The sequence below is a fragment of the Pagrus major genome, chromosome 11 (assembly GCF_040436345.1).
Source record: "Pagrus major chromosome 11, Pma_NU_1.0".
NCBI classification, from domain to species: domain Eukaryota; kingdom Metazoa; phylum Chordata; class Actinopteri; order Spariformes; family Sparidae; genus Pagrus; species Pagrus major.
In genome coordinates, this window is record NC_133225.1 from 1,056,542 (window position 1) to 1,073,795 (window position 17,254).

A 17,254-nucleotide genomic window follows, 5' to 3' on the forward strand; every position below is an offset into this window, starting at 1 on the left:
AAAATAACGTACATTGTCAGATGTAATTAACACGTTTTTGATGAGTTTAAGTGAGTATAAATGGACATTATTCATTTTTGCTGAATATGCTGAAAAGCCCCGCCCACCTGCCACAAGGCCCCGCCCACGTGTCCCCAAGGCCCCGCCCACCTCCCCCCAACATGTTGCCACAACAACCTGATGACATCACATGTAAACACACACAAACACACTGATGATTGGACCTTTAAACTGAATCAGGTTCAGGAGAAGACGCTGATTTACAGGATCTGTCTGTCTGTGTGTCTGTGTGTCTGTGTGTCTGTCTGTGTGTCTGTGTGTCTGTGTGTCTGTCTGTCTGTCTGTGTGTGTGTGTGTGTGTGTGTGTGTGTGTGTGTGTGTGTGTGTGTGTGTGTGTGTGTGTGTGTGTGTGTGTGTGTGTGTGTGTACCTCTGTTGGCGGTCTGCAGGTCTGGGCTGATCAGAGGAGGAGACACTGCTGTTTGGTTACAGGAGCTGCTGTGAGACCTGCAGGACTGGAGACAGACAGACAGACAGACAGACAGACAGACAGACAGACAGACAGACAGACAGACAGACAGACAGACAGACAGACAGACAGACAGACACACACACACACACACACACACACACACACAGATCAGATCAGATGTATTGATCAGCTCGGTGCAGCAGACAGAACACAGGATACAAACTGAAACTGAAGGAGGAAAATAAAGACGCTCCTGAAACATGAATTCTCTTCAGATGAAGAAATGAGCTCAGTGATATGAAAATAAAGAAAGTGTGCAGACGAGCAGGTGGAGATGAAATCGTCTCTGTGCCGATCAGAAATATGGATCAATATCTGTCTGCTGATGGAAATTCAGCTCTTCTCTTGTTACCTGCTGCTCCTGCGGTGCCTTCACAGCCTGCAGCTCGTTATCAGGACACTCTGCAGCTTTCAGCCGCTGCAGGACACACACACACGCACACACACGCACACACACACACACACACACACACACACACACACACACACACACACACACACACACACACACACACACACACACACACACACACACACACACACACACACACACACACACACACACACCCTGAAGAAGCAGGTTTCTGGAGTATTTGGAGCGAAACACTTCTTTTCTGTTTATTATCACCAGCTGAGAACACAGGAAGTGACCTCGCTGACTGGTCGTCAGTACTGAAGTGTTGTTTACCACGCGTCATGTTTACAACCGCCACAGTGAACAAACAGGAAGTACGACTCAAACAAACAAGAAGAAGACAGTGTGAAGGTGTGTGTGTGTGTGTGTGTGTGTGTGTGTGTGTGTGTGTGTGTGTGTGTGCCTGAATGCGTTCAGACCTTTCTGAAGGTGTCGGCCTCTCTCAGACTCTTGGGGGCGCTGCTGCTGTTGCTGCTGTTGCTGCTCCTGTTTCTGTTCCTGCTGTTCTGTTCGGCTTCATCACTCATCTCGTCCTGTTCACAAACATCACTTTACACTTTCACAACTTTCAACAACGTGATATTACCTCAAACCTCAAAGAGAACACTGTCAATATTTTTTAATTTATTAACAAGAAAATAATCAATAAGATCCTTCAATCAATATTCAGGTTTTGTATGAAGATGAACTTGAGGAGCGGCTGGTCAGAGTTCAGTTAAAGTGGATCTGAACTGACCGGTGCGTCTGATGATGGGTGGAGCGTCAGGCTGTCAGGGGGGCGGGGTCCATCTGTGGGGGCGGAGTCACTGAGAGGAGCTGGACAGACAGGCTGACACACACACACACACACACACACACACACACACACACACAGGTCGGTCTACAGGTCTCTTTCTGGTCTTTATCAGACGGTGGTTTGACCAATCAGATGTCAACAACAGGAGGTAGACTTGTGCGCTACATGGCCAAAAGTATGTGGACAGGGATGCCACGTACCTGTGGGTGTATTAAAGTGTGTGTAGTTACCTCAGAGCTGACGGGGCTGAGGACGGGGGGAGGAGGGGGAGTCGAGAAGGGAGGGACGGCCATCTGGCTTATAGCATCTTCACTTCTACAGGCAGAGAGACAGAGACACAGACAGACAGAGAGACAGACAGTCAGAGACACAGACAGAGAGACAGACAGACAGAGAGACAGAGACACAGACAGACAGAGACACAGACAGACAGACAGACAGACAGACAGACAGACAGACAGTCAGAGAGACAGAGACACAGACAGACAGACAGACAGAGACACAGACAGAGAGACAGACAGACAGAGAGACAGAGACACAGACAGACAGACAGAGACACAGACAGAGAGACAGACAGAGAGACAGACAGACAGAGAGACAGAGACACAGACAGACAGACAGACAGTCAGAGAGACAGAGACACAGACAGACAGACAGACAGAGACACAGACAGAGAGACAGACAGACAGAGAGACAGAGACACAGACAGTCAGAGAGACAGAGACACAGACAGACAGTCAGAGAGACAGACAGTCAGAGAGACAGACAGACAGACAGACAGAGACAGACAGAGACACAGACAGACAGAGAGACAGAGACACAGACAGACAGAGACACAGACAGACAGAGAGACAGAGACACAGACAGACAGAGAGACAGAGACACAGACAGACAGAGAGACAGACAGACAGAGACAGACAGACAGACGGTTCAGTTTTGCTCGGTGAAAACAAAAAAGAAAAAAAACACAAACACATTTTGTCTCTTCAGCGAGGAACCGATGGAGTTAATTATTAATGCAGAGAAAGCAGAGCTGCACCACCTGAGCACACACACACACACACACACACACACACACACACACACACACACACACACACACACACACACACACACACACACACACACACACACACACACACACAGTACCTGTGAGAACAGATCTGTAGTGAGCTGCAGCAGCACTGCAGTGCTTCAGCTGCATGAACACAACTGCAGCGCGCTCACACACACACACACACACACACACACACACACACACACACACACACACACACACACACACACACACACACACACACACACACACACACACACACACACACAGTGACAGTTTATTCAGGTTAAACATGACAGATAGTGATGCAGCTGTTTGCATCACACTTGCCAACCCTCACATTTTCCCCAGGAGGCTCTTATTTTCATTGTCCTCTCCTCGTTTCCTCCTCGTTTCCTCCTCGTTTCCTCCAAATTTATGACAATATTTCATGTTTTCCTCTTTCAGCTATCACAAGCTGTTTGTGGTTCTGTACAGTGTGAAGTCTGCTGTGCTGCGTCGCCTCCTCCTCCTCAGTCAGTAACAGACGGACACAGAGGAATATTTAAACATGGCAGACGCCCTGGAGAGAAGAACTCTTTTTCTTACGTAAAGTTTTAAAGGACAAGCTGCAAAATCTGCTACGTGGAAACATGCACGAGTTTCCAAGTGGCGTTACTGTTTGTGCTGCTGACATAAAGACAGCTGGACTGTTTGGTTTTCTTCAGAGTAACAACTATTAGTGCTGTTAGCCTTCCTCTATAATCCCACTCTAATGTCACTAACTCCACCACCAAGGTCTGTCTGTCTGTCTGCCTGTCTGTCTGTCTGTGTGTGTGTCTGCCTGTCTGTGTGTCTGTCTGTCTGTGTCTGTGTGTCTGACTGACTGTTTGTCTGACTGTCTGTCTGACTGTCTGTGTGTCTGTCTGTCTGTCTGACTGTCTGTCTGACTGTCTGTCTGTGTGTCTGTCTGTGTGTCTGTGTGTCTGTCTGTCTGTCGGTTTGTGGGTCATGTGGTTGGTCGGTTTGCTGGTTGGTCGGTTTGCTGGTCGGTCGGTTTGCTGGTTAGTTGGTCGGTTTGTTGGTCGGTTGGTCGGTTTGCTGGTTGGTTGGTTTGTCAGCAAGTTTACACAAAAACTACTGAGTGAAATTCCACTGAACTTGGATGGAGGACGGGTGTCGGCCCAGAAAAGACCTTTGTGTTTTTCTACATCTTCATTCATTTCTCAGGAGATAATCGTGAAGAAAAAGTCAGACATATTTAAGCGGTTGGTATCAGTGAGTGCGTACAAAAGGAAACGATCGCCCCTTGGCGGAGGTATGCATTCTACTGAGTGCCATTGCTTGAACAGAGGAGAGAAATTATCTCTGTGCATCACAGAATCGCGTCCACCAGAGTGTTTCCAGTGTGAGAGGTTGTCTTCTTCACCACACAGGATTTAAGCCTCCTGTTCGTTGGCTCAGATCATTGTTGTCCTGATGACCTTTAAACCAGTGAGAGTGACGTCGTCAGCTGTGTTCCTGCTGGTTAATTTCATCTGTCATGGTTCATCAGCCCCGAGCAGCGATGTGGAGTGACGGGACAAAGATGGAGGCTGATCAGACGTCCCTCCTCTGCGTCTCCTCCATGTCTCGTCTCCCAGCAGCTGGTGACTCACTAACAGCTCCTGATGGGAACATCACTGTAATCTAAACTCACACTAACAGTCAAACAGCAGCTCCGTGGGGCCCGACTGAGGCAGATTATATTTATTACATCAGCATCTCAACACCACCAACAACAACAAGTCTGCTGGGTAACAGAGCAGCAAAACCAACAACACGTCCCCGAAGTGAGCCGACGGACATGAGGAGGAAGCGATGAGGGAGCTGGTACCTGGAGTCGGGCACAGAGGACATCTGCTACATGACGACATATGGTACCGATCCACCATGAGGGCACTTCAAACCCGCCGCAGAGCGTCTGAAGCAGACTCGTTTGATTCGAGCACTAAACGGAGCCATCTGCTGATCCCAGATTAGCACCAGAGACGAGCGAGATGAAAACACTGGAGGGAGGTTTTATCTCAGAGTGGGCACGAGCTGCATCCTCCATTTATTCAGACGCAGTCATTAGAGCTCGTTAATGTTGTCTTCACCTGCCAATCAGACAGTGAGGGCGGGACATGCTTGGAGTTTCTGTGGGTGCCTCTCTTGTCTCTGTCTGACCAGCTGTAGTCGACAACAGGTTGACATTATGAATGAGCGCCCAAACATTACAGCTGTAGGTGATGTCATCCCAAACCCAGGAGCATTAAAGGAACAGCCCACCTAAAAAGTAAACTCAGCCATCATCTCCTCCTGATGATATAAAGTCAGGCTCAGTCATCATCTCCTCCTGATGATATAAAGTCAGGCTCAGCCATCATCTCCTCCTGATGATATAAAGTCAGGCTCAGCCATCATCTCCTCCTGATGATATAAAGTCAGGCTCAGCCATCATCTCCTCCTGATGATATAAAGTCAGGCTCAGCCATCATCTCCTGATGATATAAAGTCAGGCTCAGCCATCATCTCCTCCTGATGATATAAAGTCAGGCTCAGCCATCATCTCCTCCTGATGATATAAAGTCAGGCTCAGTCATCATCTCCTCCTGATGATATAAAGTCAGGCTCAGCCATCATCTCCTGATGATATAAAGTCAGGCTCAGCCATCATCTCCTCCTGATGATATAAAGTCAGGCTCAGTCATCATCTCCTCCTGATGATATAAAGTCAGGCTCAGTCATCATCTCCTCCTGATGATATAAAGTCAGGCTCAGCCATCATCTCCTCCTGATGATATAAAGTCAGGCTCAGCCATCATCTCCTCCTGATGATATAAAGTCAGGTGAAGTCTCGTAGTCCACAGAACATTTCTGGAGCTTCACAGTAAAACAGAGTTGCAGCGTTCTGCTGAACAGCTGAAGCAGCTGGAGATGATTTAAACATCAGATGTCTCCATACAGCTCGTCTGCTGTGATCACAGAGATCAACCTGATCTGAGGAGACGTTATTTGCACCCTGAAATCTTCACTGTAGCTGCTGAGCTAACAGGGTTAGCGTGCACCTGTCTGAAGTGGGTGCTCGAGCTGTAAATAACCTGGAGGGTGAGTAGATAATAAGTGAATTATCAGTGTTGGGTGAACTGTTTAAGCTTTAGTAAGTGTTGAAAACAACAAACTTAGAGAAAGATTGTGTTTATAATGAATTAAAGTGTTCATCAGTCACTTGTGCTTCACGTTCATCCACCAGCTCGCCCTCCACACCTCGTTACATAAAGGCAGTGACAGAAAGTAACTAATACATTTACTCAAGTACTTCAGTACAATTTTGAGGTAATTTTGTTTTAGTACGTACTTTCAGTACCAACATACTTATACTTCAGGAAGTCAGACTGAACATGTTTCCTCTCATTCATCCTCAGAGGAGGCTGAGAGCTTCAACACTGTCGAGTGTTTTCATAAAAGAAATACAGACGTCAGAGCAGAAGAAGATAAATGTGTTGAACATCAGCTCACAACCGTCCAAATCAATGAGCGATTGTCTGATCAGGAAGCAAATCACAAACCGAACTTTATCAGAGAGAACGATTATCAGCTGTTCTGAATCAAACCTGATTATTATTATTATCATTTATTGTACTGTCAGAAGATAATATCACGACTCTGTCTGATTAAACTTCTTCTATTAAAGCTTCAATAATGAGATGACGGTTTCCTCGTCTTCACTTCACATCTGCTCTCAAACACAAACTAAAGGCTGAAATTAAAGATGAAGATGAAGATAAGAGTTCAGTGAGCGAAGCAGACAAAAGATGCTTTGTGTCACACAGCTGTCGTGGTGTCATTTCACACGGTGACTCATTTATTTTATGTCTTTCACTGTTTAAAGTCCGTCTCTCACATTATATTTGCTTTAAGAAGGAATCACTTCAGAGTCAGGACAAAAACATTCTTACATTTAAATCTTGATTTTTAATTCAGATTTAAATATATAGATATATATAATATGTACAATTTAATTTAATATCTGTATGATGTCAGAAACCTCTGGGGGACGAGGTCAGAGGTCGACAGCTGTGACAAATCACAAAATCATTTCTGTGATTCATGAAGCTCAAACTGTACCTCTGCAGGTCTGTGGGCAAAGAAAAGCTAACAATCTCTGAATTAAAGGAGAAAATGACCTGATACAAGAGAAATTATCTGTTGACGGAGAGAAGAGAAATTAACTTGACAAGAAATCTTAAAGTCACTTCTGATCGTATTCAAACATTTGAAATAACCGGACAAAAACTACTGAGTGAGGACGGGTGTCGGCCCAGAACAGGCCTCATTCACTTTTGGTATACTTGCTTTAACAATGTGTTTTTCTACATCTTCATTAATTTCTCAGGGGATAATCATGAATCATGAAGAAAAAAATCATAATATTTAGGAAACTATTGCCAGATCAGACTTGAAATACACTGAATCTTATCAAATCTTTCTTATTTAAATGTTTTTTCATACTTAATCTGAGCAACCTCCAAACTGAAGGCTAAGAAAAAGGAGAAACCTCATTTGAGTGGAAGATTTTTATAATCGTGTCCTGTTTTATGCCGTTTATTGAAAGTTTTTTTTGTTGGTGATAGAAATGTGTGTTGTATGTCATATGTTGTGATGTGGTTTCTTACTTCTTACCAGTAAATTGCTCAATTTTCTGATTTCCTGACTTATTGAGGCATTAAAGACACATTTGTTGTTTCGATTCTACCTGAACTCATGATATAAAACTGATCAGCAATGTGATTCCTGATGATTGGATGATTAAATCCTGTAAATCATGAAGGTGAGATAAATGTTGGTTTGTGGTTGAATCAGTGAGAATATCATGATAATCATTTTATTTTGTTGTCTGTGGTTTTTTCTCTCGTCTCTCATTCGTATTTGACTTCTTGCTGCTTTGAATTATGAGTTTGAATCTTTAGAGCTAAACTGTGTTTGTGAGGTGGTTTTAAACTTTAACATATATAAAGAAATAAAACTGAATTAAATTAATCTGAATGTTATGTTGTGACAACACTGTTCCTGTGGTTAGAAAACATCTGGTTCTGTCTCCACAAACATCCAGTGGTTTCACGCTGGTCTCTGACTGTTCATCCAACACAGGATACTACATTTCCCATAAAGCAACTGGGATGTGTCTTTCATTAGAGCGTCTTCACAGACAGACGAGGACCAACAGTGTTTAAAAGCAAAACGTCTTCATCTGCCCTCCAAACTCTCCCTCCGTCTGTCCTTGTCCCTCCTCTGTCTCCGTCCCTCCTCCATTACCAGTGATTGTCTTCGCCCAGTTACTGACCCGTTCCCAATTACCGTTAATGTCTCCTTGGTGAAGGTTAGGCCGACAGGAAACAGGATTTATGGGTCAGCCTGTCACTTCCTGCCTCACTGACGGTCGGCCCGTCACCACCTGAGCAGGTGGATTAGTTTAACATTCACCCCTCTGATAGGACTTCCTGTCCCACTCAGCTGAGACGCTTCATCAGTGCACACACACCAACAACATCCTGGTGATTAACAATCACTGATGATGTTTATCTGATGTCTCGCATCATCAGACGCTGACATCACTGCCGTCAGTTCTTCAGTCTGTGGAAGCACTGAAATGTTTCAACGTGCAGGAGGAGGGACAGCAGCTGGAGAGACTGAAGCAGATGTTTTGTTAAAGACGTCCTCTTCACGGTGCGAACTACAGGGCAGCTGGGCTCCTCTTAATTCAGCATGAGCTCGCCTGAACACTTAAAAATGTGTCGCTATCATTCTGGATCATGTGTAAAATTAGGCTGGTAATGATCTCTGGTCAGTGAATGAGGGTGATTCACCAGCATGCAATTCTTGCCATCACCATGAAAACATGGTGGCACTCTATCATAACAGTTACTCACTTTAACTCAAAGATGAGAATAAAAACAAAACGTTTGGAGTCTGCACGCTGAATCATTGTTGTTTTGCTCTGTTTTTAAATCTTCATCTTTGTTTGTTCGGACACAAAGTACAGGATTAAAAATGCATCTTCATGATATGATATCAGATTATCTTCTGTGTGTGTTTTACAACGACAGGACTGTTCAGGGTCGAAACCTCCGGACATCACGGTCAGTTCAGTCTCATGATTTAAATCTGAGTATGAACTTCAGCAGACAGTGAAGACGTCATCAACATGCAGTGACAGGCGAGTTATTCAGAAACTGCAGGTGAGCTTCATTTATTTTTCTGGACTAACAGAGTCCACATGTGGAGGTGTGATCTCCTCCTCTGACTCCACATCTGGAGGTGTGATCTCCTCCTCTGACTCCACATCTGGAGGTCTGTAGTTGTTGTTCATTCACACACAGATGTATTGATTAGTGTTGTGATATCTGAAGCTGTTTTCTACCAATAAACTCCATCAGTATTGTTCCACAGTTAGTCGGATGTGCAGAGGGACAGACAGCACGGCGGTCCGACTGGGCCTGTTGCCATGGCGATGCGCTGCGAGGCTCCCACCCCGTTGACATCCCATTGCTCATTGCCGTGGCGACCTTTATCCAGGGATAAATCATTCAGCGGCGGCCCGTGGACACGACTTTAACGAGATTTTGTCACCTGGCTGAACAGCGAGAGCGGCCGTGTCCTCCTGCCCCGACACGCCGGCCCGATTCAATCAGAGCAGCCGGGAGGACCTCGACATCATCATAACGGGAGAAAATAGTGTGTGGAGATCTGACACACAGGGAATCATGGGAACAATCTCATCATCTGTGTTCAGATCTAAAGAGACGACCGCCCGAACGAGGCACACGACGAACGACGGGATCCTGATCCGGTTCAGTCAGTTCAACTCTGAACCGACATTTACCTGCTGACAGTTCAGGAGCAGCTGGAGGTGAAAGAAGCAAACAGGTGAAGAAGAAGAGTATTGATCTGAACCGAAGGACCCATCAGGTTCAAAATATTCATGCTGAGGAAAAAATCAATAAACACTAAAAAGAGTTGAGGCTCTCAGAGACACCGCTCTGACCACAGAGACGTGAAGCAGCTGGTTCTCCTTCAGATCACATTCATATAAAACTAATTATACAAGTTCACATCCTGAAGGAAACAGACAGACTGACCCACTCAGTGACCACGCGTTTTATTGATTGTAGGCCAACATATCTGATCTTGTAATTTGATATCAGCTGGTGGTGACGAAATGTAACTAAGTACATTTACTCAAGTACTGTATTATTAGTACAATATTAGGTACTTGTACTTCATACTTCTACTTCACTACATTTTGGACTCACATGACCATTAAAATACTAGACATCCAACATTGAGGTAGCTCAAAAACTATAGGCGAGAGAATAACTGCTAACTGCTGCTCACTGTACTCTTTGCTGTAGCAACTAGCTGCTGTTAGCGAGCTAGCTTAATTAGCCGTACAGCAAAGTGGACCTATAAAGTGGCTGTAATCTGCCTGGATCACGACCTCACATCACGACGGGAGTCACCGCGGGCAACGGGGCTCAGCTCAGTGTGAAGACAGAGGACACAGTACAGAGGTGATTTACAGCGGCTCTGACCAGGACTATGACTCCAGGGACGAGAAGACACGGCAGGCGAGGACAGGCGAGGACAGAGAGAGAGAGAGAGTCGGACATCATCAGCGTGTAGAGCCAGAATATCTTCACATGTTACTGTGAACTGAGGATTTATTTGGACCGAACCAGAGGTGACCGTGGAGACAAACCAACACTGTTCTGGTGACTGTGGTTCAGTTTGTGTCCAGTCTGAATGAAGTGTGTTTGACGATGAGTTAACGAGGAGATGAAGCTCGTCTGAGTTCAGTCACAGAGAAACTTGAGTTCAGACGGTGGACGGGTGGATTTTTCTGTTTAGAAGGAAAATAGATGTCAAAATATTTCTTTCTTCACATTTAGTGAGTTTATCTTGTTGACTTGTTGGACTCAGTAGTGAACTGGCTGCTTTTACATCTCCAGCTGAAACTACAGGCTGTCAGACTGTCACCTCTGAGCTACACAGTGCTTTTCGGGGCTCACAGGCGACTGTGAGGTCGACAGTATTAACGCTAACGTGTAGATGACGACACTAAACGCAGCAGACGTACCATCTGAAGATTTCACAGCAGCACTGAAGTATGTTGATTTGACAGCAGCGAGATGTTTACGGCTCAGAAACAGATGTGATGACTCGTTGTGTAGTGATTTATGTCACATGTTGACACGTGGGCGTCTTATTAGCCTTCATCCTGACGCCTGAACACAAAACAGCCCATCAGTCAGAGTGATGGAGTCTCACTTCTGACTGAAACACTCATCCATCTCCATCTGTCAGAGGGAGGTTGTTTAAATATTCAGCTAACAGAGGCTGCAGGCTTCATTACACACACAACAACACCCTGATGTCCTGAGGGTGGAGCTGCAGGAGAGATCAGGGGTCGCTAAAATCTAAAAAGCAGACAGCAGGAACGTCTGCAGGATCTGAGGGTAAAATATTTACAGCCAATCACATGGAGATGTGTAGTTTTTTAAATAAAAGATGCTCAAAAGAAGGTTTTGTCCTGATGGAGCACGAAAGCATCCTCTCCATGTTTAGTCTCGGTACAGAAGTTCATTTAACTTAAAAGATCTGTCAGCATGATCCAGCAGATATTAAATCTCCATGGAATCTCAACGGGCTAAAAAAATGAGTAACAATATATAAATGTTATTTCTGAGACAGAGCTGTAACGAGTAATCGATTACTTGTGAAGTATTAAATCAAACAAACTATTTTGACAGTTGAAGTCAATTTTCAAGAAAAAATACGTCATAATTCTGATGTCAGCTTGTTAAATATGAATATTTTCTGTTTCTTTCCTCGATGACAATAAACTGAATCAGACAAAACAAGACGTTTGAGGATTAAACTCTCGATTAATGCAGAAGATAATAACCAACATTGAAAATAATGGTTAGTTGCTGTCTAGGTCTCAATAAAAGTATCTGAAGACATGAAAAGTTTCAGGCCTTGTGTCCTCTGTGACAGGTGAGGAGGAACTCATCAGGAATAAGATACTGATCTGAAGGTGGTGCTGGTGGAAGAGTGTCCAAATCTAATGCAACAGAACATAAACCTGTATTTTATGTGTGTTGACAGAGACTCTGGTCTGAAGCGTCTGAGCAGAGAAGCAGAAACACGTCCTGATTAATATTTGTGCTCGTCTCTGTGATGTGACTCACATCTGATGTTTTCTCTGCTGCAATAATCTGCAGCATCACATCCCCTGATACAAAACAACCTACATACATGCTGTGATCTCCTGACGTCTGCTGCCTGACTGGAGATCCTGTAGGTTCATGACTCTCATCCTGTCGGTTGATGCCTCCTCCCTCCTCCCTCCTGCCTCCTCCCTCTTGCCTCCTCCCTCTTGCCTCCTGCCTCCTACCTCCTGCCTCCTCCCTCCTCCCTCCTGCCTCCTGCCTCCTCCCTCTTGCCTCCTGCCTCCTGCCTCCTCCCTCCTCCCTCCTGCCTCCTGCCTCCTCCCTCCTGCCTCCTGCCTCCTCCCTCCTCCCTCCTGCCTCCTGCCTCCTGCCTCCTCCCTCCTGCCTCCTGCCTCCTCCCTCCTGCCTCCTGCCTCCTGCCTCCTCCCTCCTCCCTCCTGCCTCCTCCCTCCTGCCTCCTGCCTCTTGCCTCCTCCCTCTTGCCTCCTCCCTCCTCCCTCTTGCCTCCTGCCTCCTCCCTCCTCCCTCCTGCCTCCTCCCTCCTGCCTCCTGCCTTTTGCCTCCTCCCTCTTGCCTCCTCCCTCCTCCCTCCTCCCTCTTGCCTCCTGCCTCCTCCCTCCTCCCTCCTCCCTCCTGCCTCCTGCCTCCTGCCTCTTGCCTCTTGCCTCTTGCCTCTTGCCTCTTGCCTCCTGCCTCCTCCCTCCTGCCTCCTCCCTCCTCCCTCCTCCCTCCTCCCTCTTGCCTCCTGCCTCCTGCCTCCTGCCTCCTCCCTCCTGCCTCCTCCCTCCTCCCTCCTCCCTCCTCCCTCTTGCCTCCTGCCTCCTGCCTCCTGCCTCCTCCCTCTTGCCTCCTGCCTCCTGCCTCCTGCCTCCTGCCTCCTGACGCTCAGGTCTCTTACTGTCTCTCATGTTGGTCTCTTATTGAATTAAGAGAAAAGCTTTACAGCTTTAAATATTCATGTCAGTCTGACTCAAACCTCATTCAGACAGGATCAACATTACAGGAGGAGTCTTCACTGAGCTGCTCGGTCATTTAACTCATCATTCAGGACGACATTTAAACCCCCGTGAGACTCCAGGACCCGACTCCTCTCTCCTGTTCAAAGCTGAAATCTGCTCTGTAGCTGCTGAGCTAAAAGCATTAGCACACGAGCTCGACCGAACATCGAGGGTTAAATAACATCTCCTCAGATCAGGTTGATCTCTGTGATCACAGCAGACGAGCTGCATGGAGACATCTGATGTTTGAATCATCTCCAGCTGCTTCAGCTGTTCAGCAGAACGCTGCAACTCTGTTTTACTGTGAAGCTCCAGAAATGTTCTGTGGACTACGAGACTTCACCTGACTTTATATCATCAGGAGGAGATGATGACTGAGCCTGACTTTATATCATCAGGAGGAGATGATGGCTGAGCCTGACTTTATATCATCAGGAGGAGATGATGACTGAGCCTGACTTTATATCATCAGGAGGAGATGATGACTGAGCCTGACTTTATATCATCAGGAGGAGATGATGGCTGAGCCTGACTTTATATCATCAGGAGGAGATGATGACTGAGCCTGACTTTATATCATCAGGAGGAGATGATGGCTGAGCCTGACTTTATATCATCAGGAGGAGATGATGACTGAGCCTGACTTTATATCATCAGAAGGAGATGATGGCTGAGCCTGACTTTATATCATCAGGAGGAGATGATGGCTGAGCCTGACTTTATATCATCAGGAGGAGATGATGGCTGAGCCTGACTTTATATCATCAGGAGGAGACGATGACTGAGCCTGACTTTATATCATCAGGAGGAGATGATGACTGAGCCTGACTTTATATCATCAGGGGGAGATGATGGCTGAGCCTGACTTTATATCATCAGGAGGAGACGATGACTGAGCCTGACTTTATATCATCAGGAGGAGATGATGACTGAGCCTGACTTTATATCATCAGGAGGAGATGATGGCTGAGCCTGACTTTATATCATCAGGAGGAGATGATGACTGAGCCTGACTTTATATCATCAGGAGGAGGTGATGACTGAGCCTGACTTTATATCATCAGGAGGAGATGATGACTCCATAAATCCACTTAGAAATCCTCAATAAAGACGCTCCTCACATGCAGAGCCTGCCTTAGAAACATCATGATTTTAAGTTTATTCAGTATCACAGTGATCTACGGTCAGTCGTTGGTTTTAATAGTGAGTCATTTATTTTCTTCTTTCTTTTCTGTTTTAAAACAAGTCTCCAGCTACTTGAGTTTACATTTCTAGGTGAACTGCTCCTTTAACAATCTGTGCTTCACACACAGAGCTGATTAAAGTCAGAACATGTTCAAGTCTTTTCCCTCGTTTATCTTCATTTTTTTCTTCCGTTTGTTTTTCTTGTTACTTGCTGTTTCAGGTAAAACAGCAGACGTTGCTCCGGTGAATGAAAACACTGGTAAACTGTGTAGATAGCGAGGAGAATGATATCCAGAGTGATTCAGAGTCCTGGTCGGCCTGCAGTTTAAATCCTGGCAGGCCGGTTTAGTGTCTCTGTCAGACGTGTGAGGCTTTGGTCTTAATGAGACTTCAGTAACATACACCACACCTGCTGGCTTCAAAGCTGCAGATCAATCCCTGCAGGAGGAGGAGGAGAGTTTAATCTCCTGCTGCAGTGACTCTCAGTCCTCAGCTCCTCTCGTGTCTCCGGAGAGTGAAGGACGTCTCCTCCTGTCGGCTTTCATCGACTCCAAATTCAGCCACGTCTTAAACTGAGATGTTTGACACTGAACACACACTTCTGTCTCGGCTGCCTGTGACTGTCTTCACATCAGACAGCAGCTTTTAATTTGGACCTTGAAGTTTCAGGATGACTGTCGTCTGCAGCAGAGAGCCTCTGCTTTGTTTCCTGTGAGTCAGAGCCGACTGAAGCTAAAAGCTCTCAGGGTGGAAACGTCTGACTGCATCAAATCATATCGTACAGTGAAGGTTCGGTGACAAGTTACAGCCTGAGACACGAGCTGACTCTTGTTCCACTTCATGCTGGTGGATTTTCCCTGAAGAATCGATGCCACCGATTGGCTCTTAAGCCCCTTCACTGCTGCACTAAATCATTCTGTGTCTACTAGGTGGTGGAAACGCTTCAAAACAAGCTAACAGACACATCACACTCACTGATTATCACTTTACTTGGTTGAACAGCTGCCTGCCTGCGGAGCAACTGGATCATCTCACTGGAGTCTAGTTCAGTCAGTCACAGTCAGAGGTGCTGAGGGGTCGAGTCTATATACTGACGTCATAGTAAACGGTGCAGCATTCATGTTTATTGTATCGATTTGACAGGTCAGGTAAACTTATATCTAATAGTTATCAACAATAATTAACAATGTTTGAGACTAAAGCCACGTCAGCTACAGCACAGAGGTGAAGAGGTAGAGAAAGTCCCCAGACTCCCTTAACAAATGTGTCAGTTTAGTGAGTTGTTGAGTTGGAGACACTTTATAAACTGTGTGAAACTCTGTCTCTGACTGATTCTGACTTATTTGTTCCTTCTTGTAAATTCAGCAAATGTTCTACATGAACTTCTTTCTGTCTTTGAGTAGAAACATGGAGTCTGTTTGTCTCAGTGATGGACGGGTTGACTTTCAGCTTCATGATCAGAGTTAGTTTTTATCTCCTGTGGACACTTCTGTTGTTATTCTCACGCTCGTCTACAGCTTTTCTCTCTGCATCAGACTTTTCTATAAATTGATGGTTTAATAATGCCTCATTTCAGGAGCGCTGCATCCTCCTCAGCTCTCCTAGTTCCTGTGTCCAAGGTCAAATCAATATCCGCTGTCTGGTTTGGTCAACTCAGAGGTTCAACTAGAAAAAATATGTGTTTTTCTCCCAAAGACGACTCTGAAAAGTGAAGCCAATGTGGAAGTGCTTTAAAACTGCATTCTTTCTCATTTAATATTTTACTGACATGATGAAGCTGCTGCAGAGGGAAAACGCTCACAATGTGACCAAACCAGCACCTAAAACACAGTTTTATAAAAAGTCACCCAGTTAGACTGAAGCAGGAATAACAGGAGCGACGTTACGCTTGAAGAGCAACAGAAGAAGTTTGCAGCTCAACTTACATTTGCAGTGAAGTAATCAACAAGTTGCTGGTGAATCTCCAGTCGTCTGACAGGCTTTACTCATCTTTCAGGTCAACATTCATCTTCAGGAAAATCATCAAGTCCATATTTAAACTGGAGCTTCTCTTTATTAGAGCATGAAGTGGACTATTGTTACTTCTGCTTTCCAAAACTGGAAATCATCCAGGCCGCGCATGCACCAAAATAAATCCATGGTTTTACAGATGTGTGGACTTCTTACCGTCCAGCTGCAGATGTTTATTCCCAGCGTCAGACGGCAGCCGTGTCAGTTTCCTTCTGGAAGCTTCCAGCTGCTGCAGCATCAGGACACCTGCAGCTTCTCTTTCTGGAAGGTGACATTTTACCTGTTTCATTGTTTTCAGTTTTCTCTGATTTGTTCTATTCTCGCCTCAGTCTCTGCCGCTGCGATGACCCAATTTCAGCGTGAGGATCAATACGGTTTCATCTGATCAAATCAGTCACAGAGGGAATCCAGTCGCAGCTGGTGGTGGAGCGTCTCTGCCGGCTGAATCAGACGTCTTCAGTGATGTGAGAGCACTTTTCCCTCCATCAGCAGCGTGTGACAGGCTGTGAACGGTGTTGTATTCAAAGAAAAGAAGCTTCTGACCCAATAAAGGTAAAAAACTCCTCAGCTCGTCTTCCACAGGTCGGCTCCGGGTGCTCAGGGATTTTGGTGATGAGGTTTGGCAGCATTTTAATTGAAAAGAGAGTTTGTGCTTGAGAAACTCTTCACGTCCTGCGGTCCCTGAACACATCGCTCCCCGTCTGCCCGCCTCTACCTGCTTAGAAAAACCCTCCTGTGACATCAGCACGTCTGCCGGGTCTGAGCGGATCCTCCATCCTCAAACAGTCAGGATCATTTCAGGGACACAACAATCGCTCTCATATAATTATACGTCACACACTTCAGTCCAACTCCAACATGTGTAAGCTTTGTTATTACACAACGTGCTTAAAGGAATATTCCACCTGTATTCTGTCTGTTACAGGTGTTTACATGTACAGATCACCCTGACGGACGCTGTTCTGGTTTCAGCTCATCTCTAACAGGCGAAGAGCTCAAACACACCGAACTTTCCCGACCTTCAGTCCG

At 45.7% G+C, this 17,254-nt stretch overlaps 1 protein-coding gene across 5 annotated transcripts in view; it reads right to left on the reverse strand.

Moving 5' to 3' along the window:
• Positions 1 to 17,254, reverse strand: part of patj (PATJ crumbs cell polarity complex component) — a 110,542-nt gene that overhangs the window by 12,763 nt on the left and 80,525 nt on the right. For all 5 annotated transcript variants that reach the window (XM_073476109.1, XM_073476111.1, XM_073476110.1 and 2 more), the window contains 5 exons: positions 1,973 to 2,057; positions 1,683 to 1,775; positions 1,366 to 1,479; positions 884 to 949; positions 430 to 514 (listed from right to left, as the gene is read on the reverse strand). In XM_073476109.1, the coding sequence (XP_073332210.1) occupies positions 430 to 514; positions 884 to 949; positions 1,366 to 1,479; positions 1,683 to 1,775; positions 1,973 to 2,057 (443 nt within the window). The remainder of the gene's footprint in view (positions 1 to 429; positions 515 to 883; positions 950 to 1,365; positions 1,480 to 1,682; positions 1,776 to 1,972; positions 2,058 to 17,254) is intronic.